Below are 15,309 nucleotides of genomic sequence, written 5' to 3'. Positions count from 1 at the left end.
TGTTTCCATTCCTCTAAGAGGTGGGTGAGAGAAAAATCTTACTGCTATTTATGTCAAAGAGTGTTCTCCTGTGTTTTCCTCTAAGAGCTTTATAGTTTCTGGACTTACATTTAAGTTTTTAATCCATCTTGAGCTTATTTTTGTGTACAGTGTTAGGAAATGTCCTAATTTCATTCTTTTTCACATAGCTGTCCAGGTTTTCCAGCACCACTTATTGAAGAGGCTATCTTTTTTTCACTGTATATTCTTGCCTCCTTTGTCAAAGATAAGGTGGCCATATGTTTGTGGATTTATCTCAGGGCTCTCTATCATGTTCTATTGGTGTATATTTATGTTTTTGTGCCAGTAACATACTGTCTTGATGACTGTAGCTTTGAATATAGTCTGAAGTCAGGGAGGTTTATTCCTTCAACTCTGCTTTTCTTTCTCAATGTTGCTTTGGCTTTTGGGGGTCTTTTGTGTTTCCATACAAGTTGTGCAACTTTTTCTTCTAGTTCTGTGAAAATTGCCATTGGTAATTTAATTGGGATTGCATTGAATCTGTAGATTTCTTTGGGTAGTGTGAATTGAAATATTTTATGCCATAACAACGGGCAAGAAATGTCAGCCCTCAGTGATTTTGGGCCTCCAAATGTGAATGAGGGCTCCCAAAATGGAACACGATGCCTGTGATCCAGCAGGTATCATATTCTTTTTGTTGCAGTGGTGAATGGAATTGTTTCCTTCATTCCTCTTTCTGATTTTTCGTTGTTAGTGTATTGGAATGCAAGGGATTTCTGTGTATTAATTCTAAATCCTGTGACTTTACTAAATTAATTGATTAGTAGTTTTTTTTTGGTTGCATTTTAAAGGTTTTCTATGTGTATAGTATCATGAGAGTTTTACTTCTTTTCCAATCTGGATTCCTTTTATTCCCACTTTCTAGATATCTTTTGATTTCCTCTTTTATTTCTTCAGTGGCTTCCTGGCTATTTAGAAGTGTATTGTTTATCTTTGTGTTCAAACACTTTGCTTTAAAAATGTGCAGAAAAACTTCATACATTTAAAAAATTGAATAATTTTTTGTATTGCTTTTGAATTGTGAGGGTTTTTGATGTAATCTGGATATTAGACCTTTATCAGATACATAATTAACAAATATCTTTTCCCATCCTGTAGATTGTCATTTAACTGTCTTGAGAATGACCTCTGGTACACAAGTTTACTTTCATGAAGTTCACTTATCTATTCTTACCTTTTGTTGCTCATAATTTTAGTGTAATATCACATAAACCATTGTCAGATACAAGGTCATGAACATTTGTCCCCATGTTTCTTCCAAGAGTTTTAAATTTTAGTTCTATTAGTTAAGTCTTTTAAACTACTAAAAATTTGCATATGCTATGAAATAAGGGTTCAGCTTTATTGGATTGTATGTGGATATCCAATTGTTCCAACACCATTTTTGAAGAGGCTATTATTCCTCATTGAATGGTTATGACATATTTTTCAAAAGCCAATTGACACAAGGTATTTTTTTGTTGTTGACCTCAATCCAATTCCATTGATCTCTATGGCAATCCTTATACTAGAATGACACTTTTTATGAATGTAACTTTGTAGTAAGTAAACTCAAGATGTTTGAGTCCTCTAAAGTCGTCCTTCCTTTTCAAGATTGTTTTAACTACTCAGGGCCCCTCATATTCCTATGTAAATTTTAGAGTTGGTGTTTTTCATGTCTGCAAAATTGCTGTTGGTATTTTCTAGTAACTGCACTGAATCTGTAGATTTCATAGATTTCATCAGGCAGTATTATTATCTTGAAAATAATATATTTTGATTCATGAATATGGAATGTCTTTCCATTTATTTAGGACTTTTAAAATTTCTTTCAGCAACCCTTTGAATTTTCAGTGTTTGTTTCTTATACTTCCTTAGTTAAACTTTTTCCTAAGCATGCTATTATTTTTAATATTACTTTAAATAGAATTGCTTTAGTAATCTCATTTTTGGGTTGCTGAATGCTAGTACATCAAAAGGCAACAGATTGTTTTTCGTGTTGATTTTTCATCTTGCAACTTTGCTGAATTTTTTATTAGTTTTAGCAGACTTTTTGGTAAATTCTTTAGGATATTTTGCATATAAAATCGTGTCATCTGTGACTATAGATAGTTTTACTTCTTCCTTTTAAAGTATATACCTTTTGTTTATTTTTTGTGCTTAATTAGTCTGTCTAGAACTTTATTACAATATTGAGCAGATGGGGTGAAAATGAGCATCCTTTTCTTGATCCTAGTCCTAAGGTTGGGTTTTTAGTCTTTCAGCATTGAGTATGATATTACCTGTGGGTTTTTCATGAAGCTCTTACCAGCTTAAGGAAAGTCATTTCTATTCCTATATTGCTAAATGCTTTTATTATTAAAAGATGTTGAATACCATCAGTTGCTTTTTCTGTGTTATTTAGTATGATAACATTTTTGATGCCTTCATTCTACTAATGTAGTATTAAGCATAGTCTTATTTTTATACGTGGAAACACCTTTGCATCCTTAATAATCTTCACTTTGAAAAGGTTATATTTTTTAATATGTTTCTGGATTAGATTGAATAGTATTTTTCTGAGAGTTTCTCCATCTATACATAATGTGCATATACATATATATTCTATAATTTTCTTTTTTTTACAATGTTCTTTCCTGTATTTTAAAAAAAGGTAATCACGATCTCACAGAACATATTAGGATGTACTCCCTCGTCTATTCTTTTGGAAGAGTTTGAGAAAGATTGATATTAATTCTAATTTTAAAGGTTTGGTAGAATTCATCAGTGAAACCATACAGTCCTGAGATTTTCTATGTTAAATTTTTTATTACTGATATAATTTATTCTCTTATTGCATAATAGAGATTCCATAAAGATAAGAGGGACTCCCTGGTGGATCAGAGGGTAAAGCGTCTGCCTTCAATGCAGGAGACATGGGTTCGATCCCTGGGTGGGGATGATCCCCTGGAGGAGGAAATGGCAACCCACTTCAGTACTCTTGCCTGGAAAACCCCATGGATGGAAAAGCCTGGTGAGCTACAGTCCATGGACTCACAAGAGAAAGGGGGATCAAAAATGTATTTGGAGAAAAGTTCCCCAAGCTAAAGAAGGAAACAGATATCCAAGTACAAGAGGCACAGAGAGCCCCATACATTATGAACCCAAACAGACCTACAGAAAGACATATCATAATTAAAATGGCAAATTTAAAGGTAAAGAGAGGATTCTGAAGTAGCAAGAATAAAATAAGGGTCAGTTACAAGGGAACTCCCATATAATTATCAGATGATTTCTTTACAGAAACTCTGCAGGCCAGAAGAGTGTAGAGAGATATAATATATTCAAAGATTGAAAAGGAAAAATCTACAACTTAGGATACTCTAGCCAGCAAGGTTACCATTTAGAATGGATAGAGATAAAAGAATTTCCCAGACAAGCAAAAACTAAAATAATTCAGCAATACTAAACCTACCCCAAAAGAAATATCAAAAAGTCTTCTCTAAAAAAAAAAAAAAAAAGAAGTAAGAATCTATAGGAAAGGGAAAATTGCAATAGGAAAAGCAAATAAAAAAGATTATAGATCATTTAAATAAAGCAGTACATAGATTTAAGTAAACAAAAAAAATTTTGTGAAAGCAATTATAACTACTGTGAACAGCAAGAGGATAAACACCAAGATGTAAAATCAGACACCAAAATCACAAAATATGAGGAGAGGAGTAAGAAGATGTAGAATTTTTAAAGAATGTGTTTGAGCTTATACTACTACCAATCTAAAGCAGGTAGATGTAATAATGGGTCAACATACTTGAAAACAAGGGTAACCACAAGTTAAAAACACAAGTTAAAAAGATTCACAAAAACAAAAAAGACAAGAACTCAAGAAAAATTCAAAAGAAAGCCATTATACACACCCAATATAGGGACACCTAAATACATAAACACTAACAGACATAAAAGGAGAAATTAACAGGAATACAATAATAGTAGGAGAGTTTTACACCCCACTAACACCAATAGACAGCTCCTTCAGACAGGAAATCAATAAGGCAACATAGATGCTAAATAACACAGTCAAGCAATTAGGTTTAGTTGATATTTTCAGGACATTGCATTAAGAAAACCGGAATACAAGTTCTTTTCAAGCACACATGGGACATTCTCTTGCATAGTTGCTCCATGGCATGTGAGACCTTAGTTCCCCAACCAGGATTCAAACCCATGTCTCCTACAGTGCAAGGTGGATTCTTTACCATTGGACCACCAGGGAAATCCCTATTTGATGTAACCTAAAGGATAATTTTTATATAATCTTCCAGTTTGTTGGCTAGTCTATAGAGATAAAATTTTTGGTTTATCAAATTTGTGTGCATTAACTTTACCAAATTAACTTAATAATTATAAATGTTTATGGATCAATCTTAAAATTTAAAATAAGAAATAAAGTCATCCTGAAAATTAATGAATGATTACATAGAAACTAAACAACACACTACTGAAAAATCAATAGGCCAATGATAGAATCAAAGAGGAAATTAAAAAACAGCTAGAGACAAATGACAATGAAAACACAACTACAAAATATATGGGATGCAGCAAAAACACTCCTAACTGGAAAGTCCACAGAGATACAGGCCTTCCTAAAAAAATTGAAAAATATAAAATAAACAACCTAACCTACTACCTAAAGGAAGTAGAAAAAGAGGAACAAATGAAACCTAATCAGCTGAAGGAAGGCAATAATAAAGATCAGAGTAGGAATAAATAAAATAGAGATTTTTTAAAAGTAGGAAAGAATAAATAAAATCAGAAGCTGGTTTTTTGAAAGTATAAACAAAATTGACAAATATCTGACCAAGTATTTGACAAATATCACCAAAAAGAAAAGAAAGAGGACTTAAATAAACTAAATAAGAAATGAAAGAGGAGAAATTACATGCAATACCACAGAATACAAGAAACCATAAGAGAATACTATGAACAATTATATGTGAGCAAATTGGACAACCTAGAAGAAAGGGACAAATATCTAGAAACACACAGCCCACAAAAACTGAATCAAGAATAAACAGCTAATTTGAACAGACCAAACAGTTTTAAAAGAATTTGCAATTAAAAACAAACAAACAACAACAACAAAAAACTCCTCAAAAGCAAAAATACAGGACTAGATAGATTCACTGGGGAATTCTACCAAACATATTAAGAACTTATGTTGCTCCATCTCAAATCCCTCTAAAAGATTAAAGAGTAATGATCACTCCAAAAATCATTCTATAAAGCCACCATTACTGATACTAAAAACCAGACAAAAATACTATCAAAAAAACTACAGGCCAATGTCTGATGAATATAGATGAAAAACTTCTCAACAAAATGTGATCAAACTAAACCTAACAACACATAAAAAAGATCGTACATCACAACCAAGTGGGATTCATTCCAAGTTCACAAGGGTGCTTCAACATAGACAAATGATTCAATGTAATATACCATATAAACAAATGAAAATACAAAAACCATATCTCAATAGATGCAGAAAAAGCATTTGACAAAATTCAACATCCATTCATGATAAAAACTCTTACCAAAGTGGATACAGCAGGAATATATATAAATGTAATATAAGCTGTTTATGACAAAACCACAGCCAATATAATACTCAATGGTGAAAAGCTGAAACACTTGTCACTTAAACATAGAATGAGACAAAGATATCCACTTTCACTACTTCCCTTCAACATAGTATTGAAAGTCCTAGCCACAGCAATTAGGCATGAAAAAGAAGTAAAAAATATCCAAATTGGAAAGGAAGAGGTAAAATTGTTGCTATATACAGATGACATGATATTCTCTATATAGAAAACCCTAAGGACTCCACACAAAAATTGTTAAATCTAATAAATGAATTCAGCAAAATAGCAGACAACAAAATTAACACTCAGAAATTACTTACATTTCTTACACATAGGAATAAACCTGACCAAGAAGGTGAAAAACTCATAAACTGAAAACTGTAAAACATTAATAAAGGAAATAAAAGAGGATTTAAATAAACGGGAAAATATCCCATGCTCTTGGATTGGAAGAATTAATATGGTTAAAATGGCAATACTACCCAAAGCAACCTACAGATTTAATGTGAGCCCTATCAAATTAACAATGACATTTTTCACAGAACTAAAACACATAATCCAAAAATTTATATGGAATCATAAAAGATCCATAATTTACAAAGCAATCCTGAGGAACAAAAACAAAGAAAGAGGCATAATTCTTCCAGATTTCAAACAGTACTACAAAGCTATAGTAATCAAAAACAGAAGGGTATTGGCACAAAAACAGACATATGGATCAATGAAACAGAATAGAGGGCACAGAAATGAACCCTCACACATATGGTCAATTAATCTACAATAAAGGAGGCAAGAATACAAAATGGGAAAAAGTCTCTTCAGCAAGTGGTACTGGAAAAGTTGCACAGCTGCATATAATTCAATAAAGTTAGAACACACCTCCACACCATGAACAACAATAAACTCAAAGTGGTTTAAAGACTTAAACTTAAGACATGGCACCATAGAACTGCTCGAAGAGAACATAGGTAAAACATTCTCTGACATAAATTGTGTCAGTGTTTTCTTAGATTAGTCTCCCAAAGTAATAGAAATAAAAATAAAGATAAACAAATGGGACTTAATCAAACTTATGAGATTTTGCACAGCAAAGAAAGCCATTTAAAAAATGAAAAAACAACCTACAGATTTAATGTGATTCCTATCAGGTTACCCATGATGTCTTTTTCATTTTTCACAGAACTAAAACAAATGATCTTACAATTTATATGGAACCACAAAAGATCCAGAATTGCCAAAGCAATCCTGAAGGACTAGAACAAAGACAGAGGCATAACCCTCTCAGACTTCAGACACTACTGCAAAGAAACAGTATTCAAAACAGTGTGGTGCTGGCACAAAACAGACATATGGGTCAATGAAACACAGTAGAGAGCACAGAAATAACCCCACATACCTATGGTCAATTAATCTTCAACAGAAGAGGTAAGAACATACAGTGGAGAAAAGGCAGTCTCTTCAATAAGTGGTGTTGGGAAAAGTGGACAATTACGTGTAAAAGAATGAAATTAGAACACGCCCTAACACCATACAAAAAATAAACTCAACATGGCTGCCATATGACCCAGCAATCCCACTCCTGGACATACACACCGAGGAAACCAGATCTGAAAGAGACACGTGCACCCCAATGTTCATCACAGCACTGTTTATAATAGCCAGGACATGGAAGCAACCTAGATGCCCATCAGCAGACGAATGGATAAGAAGCTATGGTACATATACACCAATGGAATATTACTCAGCCATTAAAAAGAATTCATTTGAATCAGTTCTTTTTTTTTTTTTTTTTTGAGGTGCTAAATACTCTTTATTTGATGCTATACATAAACCACACTAAAATGCCTTTCATTAAGTAAAAGGCTAAATTTTAGATAGAGAATTTTAATTAAATTGGCATAGTTTATAAAACCAAAAAGATAAAGTGGAGTTTGTCAGTGTATTTTCAATTCTTGCCTTAACAGGCTAATGAACACAACTTCAAACACATCTGAATCCTCCTCTGTTCTATGAGACAGTGAAGGGACCTTTTCAGTATTTAAATATATTAATATAACCAGTTATAGAAATCTAAATATAAAACCAATCTCTTACAGGGTTTGAGAAGGAATGCACCATCTCCCTAAGAAGTTTAATATTCCTTATTCAAGTTCAATCATCTCTTTAGAATGGGAAAAGTGATAGTACTTGTTGAACCGGAATTACTATCAAAATTAAAAAAGCTGACCATATTTGTTTAGCCACAAACCAATCTTATTTAAATCAGGACTGTCCAACAGAATTATTCCATCAGCCGTTCATGATCTGAATTCTAGTGTGTGAGATCAATTTAAATATGGTACACATAAAAAGTCATGAGACACTTCTGTTTCATAATAAATAAGGCAGTGGCCAACTATTACTCATTGGTAGCTTTTTTGAGATAAGCTATCAAGTCCTCCCTCTCTCCCTTCTTCTTAATGCCAGCAAAGATCATCTTTGTTCCAGGGATGTACTTCTTGGGATTCTCCAAGTACTCCATCAGCGTCTCCTCTCCCCAGGTGATACCTTTGTTCTTGTTGGCATCTGTGTAAGAGAATCCAGCAGCCTGACCCGTCTTTCGTCCAAACAGACCATGGAGGTTTGGCCCAGTCTTGTGCTTGCCTCCCTTTTCCACAGTATGGCACTGGGCACACTTCTGAACAAAAATCTTCTTGCCCTTCTCAACATCACCCATTTTTAAATCGTTCTTTCTCTGGGCGCGACCGAGAAGTTCCCGCTCGCAAGCCGAACGCCCCGCTTTCTCTGAATCAGTTCTAATGAGATAGATGAAACTGGAGCCTATTATACAGAGTGAAGTAAGCCAGAAAGATAAAGACCAATACAGTATACTAACACATATATATGGAATTTAAAAAGATGGTAATGATAACCCTATGTGCAAAACAGAAAAGAGACACAAATGTACAGAACAGACTTTTGGACTCTGTGGGAGAAGGTGAGGGTGGGAATTTCTGAGAGAATATCATTGAAACAAGTATACTATCAAGGGTGAAACAGATCACCAGCCTAGGTTGGATGCATGAGACAAGTGCTCGGGGCTGGTGCACTGGGAAGACCCAGAGGGATGGGAAGGGGAGGGAGGTGGGAGGGGGGATCGGGATGGGGAACACATGTAAGTCCATGGCTGATTCATGTCAATGTATGGCAAAAACCACTACAATATTGTTAAGTAATTAGCCTCCAACTAAAAAAAAAAAAAAAAATCTAAATGTCAGGCCGGATACTATGAAACTCTTAGAGGAAAACATAAGTAGAACATGTTTTGACATAAATTGCAACAATATTTTTTTCAATCCATCTCCTAGAGAAATGGAAATGAAAGCAAAAATAAACAAATGAAACCTGATTGAACTCAAAAGTTTTGCACAATAAAGAAAATCATAAACCAAAAAAAAAGTAACTTGCTGAATGGGAGAAAATATTTGCAAATGATTTACTGATTAATTTCCAAATTATAGAAGCAATTAATACAGCTCAATATAAAAAACAAACAACCTAACCAAAAAAACCTAAAGAGACAGTTCTCCAAAGAAGATGTACAGGTGTCCATCAGGCACATGAAAAGGTGCTTAACATTACTAATTATCAGAGAAACTCAAATCAAAACCATATTTAAGTTTCACCTCACACCAGTCAGAATGACAATCATTAAAAAGTCTACAAGTAGTGAATACTGGAGAGTGTGTGGAGAAAAGGGAACTCTCCTACCCTGTTGGTGGGAAAATAGTGCAATCATGGGCTTTAGATGGTAAAGAATCTTCCTGCAATGCAGGAGACCTGGGTTTGACTCTGGGTAGGGAAGATCCCCTGGAAAAGGAAATGGCAACCTAATCCAGTATTCTTGCTTGGAGAATTCCATGGACAGAGGAACCTGGTGGGCTACAGTCCATGGTGTTGCAAAGAGTCAGACATGACTGAGTGACTAATACACACAGCACAACATAATACAGGTTCCTTAAAAATTAAGAATGGGTTTACCATATGATTCAGCAATCCTACTCTTGGGCATATATCCAGAAAATAAGAAAACTCTAATTCAAAAAGGTGCATACACTCCAATGTTCATAGCAGAACTATTTACAATATCAAAGACATAGAAGCAACCTAAGTGCCCACTGACAGATGAATAAAGAAGATGTGGTGTGTGTACATATATACAATGGGGAAACTCTATACAGTCCGTAGACAGAAGACTTGAAGCTGGCTGTGGCTCAGATCATGAGCTCCTTATTGAAAAAGTCAGGCTTAAATTGAAGTAAGTAAGGAAAACCACTAGGCCATTCAGGTATGACCTAAATCAAATCCTTTATGATTATTCAGTGGGGATGATAAATAGATTCAAGGGATTAGATCTGGTAGATAGAGTGCTTTAAGAACTATGGGCAGAGGTTTGTAACATTGTACAGGGAGCAGTGACCAAAACCATCCCCAAGAAAAAGAAATGCAAGAAGGCAAAGTGGTTGTCTGAGGAGGCTTTACAAACAGCTGAAGAGAAAAGAGAAGCAAAAGGCAAGGGAGAAAGGGAAAGATATACCTAACTGAATGCAGAGTTCCAGAGAATAGCAAGGACAGATATGAAGGCCTTCTTAAATGAAAAATGCAAAGAAATAGAGGAAAATAATAGAATGGGAAATACTAGAGATCTCTTCAAGAAAATTGGAGATATCAAGGGAAATATCATGCAAGGATGGACACCATAAAGGACAGAAATGGTAAGAACCTAACAGAAGCAGAGGAGATTAAAAAGAGGTAGCAAGAATACACAGAACTATACAAGAAATGTCTTAATGACCTGGATAACCACAATGGTGTAGTCAATCACCTAGAGCCAGACATCCTGGAGTGTGAAGTTAAGTGAGTCTTAGAAGGCATTACTATGTACAAAGCTAGTGGAGGTGATGGAATTCCAGCTGAGCTATTTAAAATCCTAAAGACGATGCTGTTAAAGTGCTGCACTTAATACATCAGCAAACTTGGAAAACTCAGCAATGGACATAAGATTGAAAAAGGCCAGTTTTCATTCCAATCCCAAAGAAGGGCAACATCAAAGAATGTTCAAACTACTGTACAATTGTGCTCATTTCACATGTCAGCAAGAAGACATGCTCAAAATCCTTCAAGCTATGCTTCAGCAGTGTATGAACTGAGAACTTCGAAATGTATAAGCTGGGTTTCAGAGCGGGAGAGGAACTAGAAATCAAGTTGCCAACATTCAATGGATCATGGAGAAAGCAAGGAAACTCCAGAAAAACATCTGCTTCATTGACTATGCTAAATCCTTTGACTGTGTGGATCACAACAAACTGTGAGCAATTCTTAAAGAGATGGGAATACCAGACCACCTTGCCTGTTTCTTCAGAAACCTGTATGCAGGTCAAGAAGCAGACATGCAACAACTGACTGGTTCCAAATTAGGAAAGGAGTACAAGTTTGCATAAAGTTACCCTGCTTATTTAATTTCTATGCAGAATATATGATGTGAAATGTCAGGCTGGATGAATCACAAGCTGGAGTCAAGATTGTTGGGAGAAAAGGCAACAACCTCTGATAAGCAGATGATACCTCTCTATTGGTAGAAAGGGAAGAGGAAATAAGGAATCTCTTGATGAGTGTCAAAGTGGAGAGTGAAAAAGCTGACTTGAAACTCAACATTCAAAAAACTAAGATCATGGCATCTGGTCCCAGCACTTCCTGGCACATAGAAAGGGAAAAATTGGTAGCATGAACAGATTTTATTTTCTTGGGCTCCAAAATCACTGCAGATTGTGAATGCAGCCATGAAATTAATTTTCTTTGGAATGAAAGCTATAAGAAACCTAGACAGTGTATTAAAAAGCAGAGACATCACTTTGCCAACAAAGGTCCATATAGTCAAAGCTATGGTTTTTCCAGTAGTTATGTACAAATGTAAGAGTTGGACCATAAAGAAGTCTGAGTGCTGAAGAACTGATACTTTTGAAATGTGATGCTGGAGAAGACTCTTGAGCATCCATTGGACAACAAAGAGATCAAACTAGTCAATTCTAGAGGAAATCAATCCTGAATATTTGTTGGAAGGACTGATGTTGAAGCTCCAATATTTTGGCCACCTGATGCAAAGAGCAGACTCTTTGGAAAAGACCCTGATGCTGGGAAAGACCAAAGGCAAAAGGAGAAGGGGGTGGAAGTGGATGAGATGGCTGGATGGTATGATCGACTCAATGGACAATAACCTGGGCAAACTCTAGGAGACAGTGTAGGACATAGGAGCCTGGTGTGTTAGAGTCCATGAGGTTGCAAAGAGTTGGACATGACTTTGCGACTAAACGCAACATATATATACTCACACAATGGAATATTAGAAATATAAAACAATAAAATAATGCCATTTGCAGCACTTGGATGACCCTAGAAACTATAATACTAAGTAAAGTAATTCAGAGAGAGAGTGATAAATATCACATGATATCATTTATATGTGGAATCTAAAAAATGATACAAATGAATTTATTTACAAAACAGAAACAGACTTAAAGACATAGAAAACTAATATATGTTTATCAAAGGGGCCAGGGGGAGTGGAGTTTGGGATTTACAGATAAACACTACTATATATAAAATGGGCTTCCCAGGTGGCACTAGTGGTAAAGAACCCACCTGCCAGTGCAGGAGACTTAAGAGATGTAGGTTTGTTCCCTAGGTTGGGAAGATCCCTTGGAGGAGGGCATGGCAACTTACTCCTGGAGAATCCCATGGACAGAGGAGCCTGGTGGGGCTACAGTCCATGGGGTTGCAAATAGGTGGACATGACTGAAGCAACTTAGTACACACTCATATATAAAATAGATGAATAACAAGTACTTACTCTATAGCATGGGACTTTCCAGGTGGTTCAGTGTTAAAGAATCTGCCAGCTAATGCAGGAGATGGAGGTTTGATCCCTGGGTTAGGATGAACCCTGGGGAAGAAAATGCCAACCCACTCCAGTGTTCTTGCCTTGGATTTCCCATGGGTAAAGGAGCCTGGAAGGCTGTAGTCCATGAGCTTGCATACGACTTTGCTGATAAACCACAGAAACAACAACTCTATTGCACAAGGAACTGTATTCAATATCTTGTCATAACATGTGATGGAAAAGAATCTGAAAAAGAACATATATATATATATTCTTAATAGAATATATTTATATAAATATATAAATTATATGGGCTTCCCTAGTGACTCAGAATCTGCCTGCAATGTGGGAGACCTGGGTTTGATCCTTGGGTTGGGAAGATCCCCTGGAGAAAGGAATGGCTACCCTCTCCAGTATTCTTGTCTGGAGAATCCCATGGACAGAGGAGCCTAGCAGGCTACAGTCCATGGGATTGCAAAGAGTCGGACATGATTGAGCCAATAACACTACAATAAGAAAACCATAGACTTGGAAGGCAGGGGAGTGGGGGTGGGGGAGCAGCCTGTCCTACGCCTGCACACTCAGACTAAGATGGCAGCAGTGGCCAGCCTGGGCTGGGGAGCTGCTGCCACTGCCATGTGTTGTTTTGTGATGCGATGAATCCATTAAGAAACAGTTTCTGTCTCAGTTTGCCCAGAGACCACTTTTCCCACTCCCTGTAACCTTATGTAACACAGTGAAATACATGTATGTTCAAACACAAGATACCCCAAATCCCAACAGTATAAAGTTTATTCCAGGAAAACCAGTTCTTGAGACAAGGACCATGGATTTTCCCACACCAGCTACAGCATTTCGCTCCCCTCTGGCTAGGCAGTTATTTAGGATTGAGGGAGTAAAAAGTGTCTTTTTTTGGACAAGATTTAATCACTGTCACAGAGGAAAATGAAGAATTAGACTGGAATTTACTGAAACCAGATATCTATGCTACAATTATGGATTCTTTGCATCTGGCTTACCTTTAGTTACTGAGGAAACACCTTTAGAAGAAGCAGGATCTGAAGATGATGATGAAGTTGTGGCAATGATTAAGGAATTGTTAGATGCTAGAATACGGCCAACTGTGCAGGAAGATGGAGGAGATGTAATCTATAAAGGCTTTGAAGATGGCATCGTACAGTGGAAACATAAAGATTCTTGTACCAGCTGTCCCAGTTCAATCATTACTCTGAAAAATGGAATTGAGAACATACTGCAGTTTTATATTCCAGAAGTAGAAGGCATAGAACAGGTTACGGATGATGAATCAGATGAAAAAGAAGCAAACTCACCTTAAACTCATTTGAGTTTTCTGTGGCCCCCACAGTTGGACTTGTTGATAATATGTACTAAGCTTTTATTATTAATCTTCTAAGGAATTTGAGGATTAATAAAATATGTCTTTTCTTCAAATGATTAAAAAAAAAGAAAACCATAGAGTCTCAACTCTTCCCCCTTCTCCATTGCCATTTTCCAAAAGTAAACTCTCCTTGACCTCTGCCTGCTTTTGGATGCTTTCAAGTACTTTTAAATATTTGTTTTCTTATATTCTTTTCCAGATTGCATAATGGCTATCTATGGGATGGTTCACCTGACTTTTTCATTCATTTTATTCTTCTCTTGTAACCAGTTCTGGACAATTTTTTAAATTCAGAAGAGAAAGGAAACTTATGAAGTCTCTGAAAGTGTTTTAAAGTGACAGGAAAGGGAAGATTTGACATACCATAAGTGAAAATTTTCCTGGAGTATCTGTATTCATTTGAGACTCCTCAGTAAAAGTTACACCAACACTCGCACAGGCCTCCCCCAAACATACAAACAAGATATATGCAGTGTTTACAGCATTGATATCACATTGCAAATATTAATAACATCCCCAGAAGCACTTTCTCTTTTCCTTCCTATCCCACTTGAGCACAACATTGTAAATCAACTATACTTCAGTTAAAATAACCAGGAAAAGAAAAGCTTAAATAAATACATATATTAAAAAGAAAAAAAAAAAGAAGCAGAAACCTCAATTAAATAAAGTTGATAGCCCAGAAGGGGGAATTGTGCCCTACAATGGTAGGAAAGTTGAATGACAGGAAGGAAGATATCTTATTTCTTGGCAACAATTCGGCCCATAAGAAAACATGAACTTTGTTTACTGTAACCCTCCAAATTTCCTTTCCCCTTCTATTAAAATGTTCTCCTTTCCTTTCTGTGTGGGAACTTGTGCATGACTCACTATGGCTGCAGATCTCAAATGACAACTCTTTGCTGATCCTAAATAAACACATTTTGCCTGGAGTAATAACTGAAAGTCTATTTTAGGTCAAAAGTAATAAACAATTCTTTCAAGAACAGTTGTCTCTGTGTCTGTCATCCTGCCATACCTGATTAAAACTAAATCCCAGTTGCTTTTTAAGACATTGGGGCAAAATTGTGGTTAAATGGAAAGCAGTTCATCCCTACAGGAGATCTTTCTGACATTCAAAATGATTCTGTCTACTAATCACAATTTGTTCACCAACTTTTCAATCACATGTGAAGATAATAACTCACCTGGTAATTTCTCTAACCAACTCATGACAGGTGACCCTCTACCAGCAATGTCAATAAATGGGGGAAAGGTTGAATTCATCATAAATCCTTAGAACTATGTTTTGAGAGGATAAATAATTCTACTTATGTGAGAATTCCCAGAAATTTCCA

At 35.7% G+C, this 15,309-nt stretch overlaps 1 protein-coding gene and 1 pseudogene across 1 annotated transcript; one reads left to right on the top strand and one right to left on the bottom strand.

The window, feature by feature from the left end:
* Positions 1 to 7,892: 7,892 nt before the first annotated feature.
* Positions 7,893 to 8,438, bottom strand: LOC122435448 (cytochrome c). The gene has a single exon (XM_043459631.1). It carries the CDS (start codon positions 8,371 to 8,373, stop codon positions 8,056 to 8,058), a length of 318 nt encoding a protein of 105 aa, XP_043315566.1. The 5' UTR covers positions 8,374 to 8,438; the 3' UTR covers positions 7,893 to 8,055.
* A 4,787-nt stretch (positions 8,439 to 13,225) lies between these two features.
* Positions 13,226 to 14,028, top strand: LOC122435499 (annotated as a pseudogene).
* Positions 14,029 to 15,309: the final 1,281 nt, after the last annotated feature.

The sequence above is a fragment of the Cervus canadensis genome, chromosome X, assembly GCF_019320065.1.
Source record: "Cervus canadensis isolate Bull #8, Minnesota chromosome X, ASM1932006v1, whole genome shotgun sequence".
NCBI classification, from domain to species: domain Eukaryota; kingdom Metazoa; phylum Chordata; class Mammalia; order Artiodactyla; family Cervidae; genus Cervus; species Cervus canadensis.
The sequence above is the reverse complement of the archived record's forward strand: the minus strand, read 5'-3'. Positions and strand labels throughout refer to the sequence as shown.

What these genes read in the sequence shown, in the direction of transcription:
- LOC122435448 (XM_043459631.1), bottom strand. Translation starts at nt 8,373, where the DNA reads ATGGGTGATGTTGAGAAGGGCAAGAAGATTTTTGTTCAGAAGTGTGCC.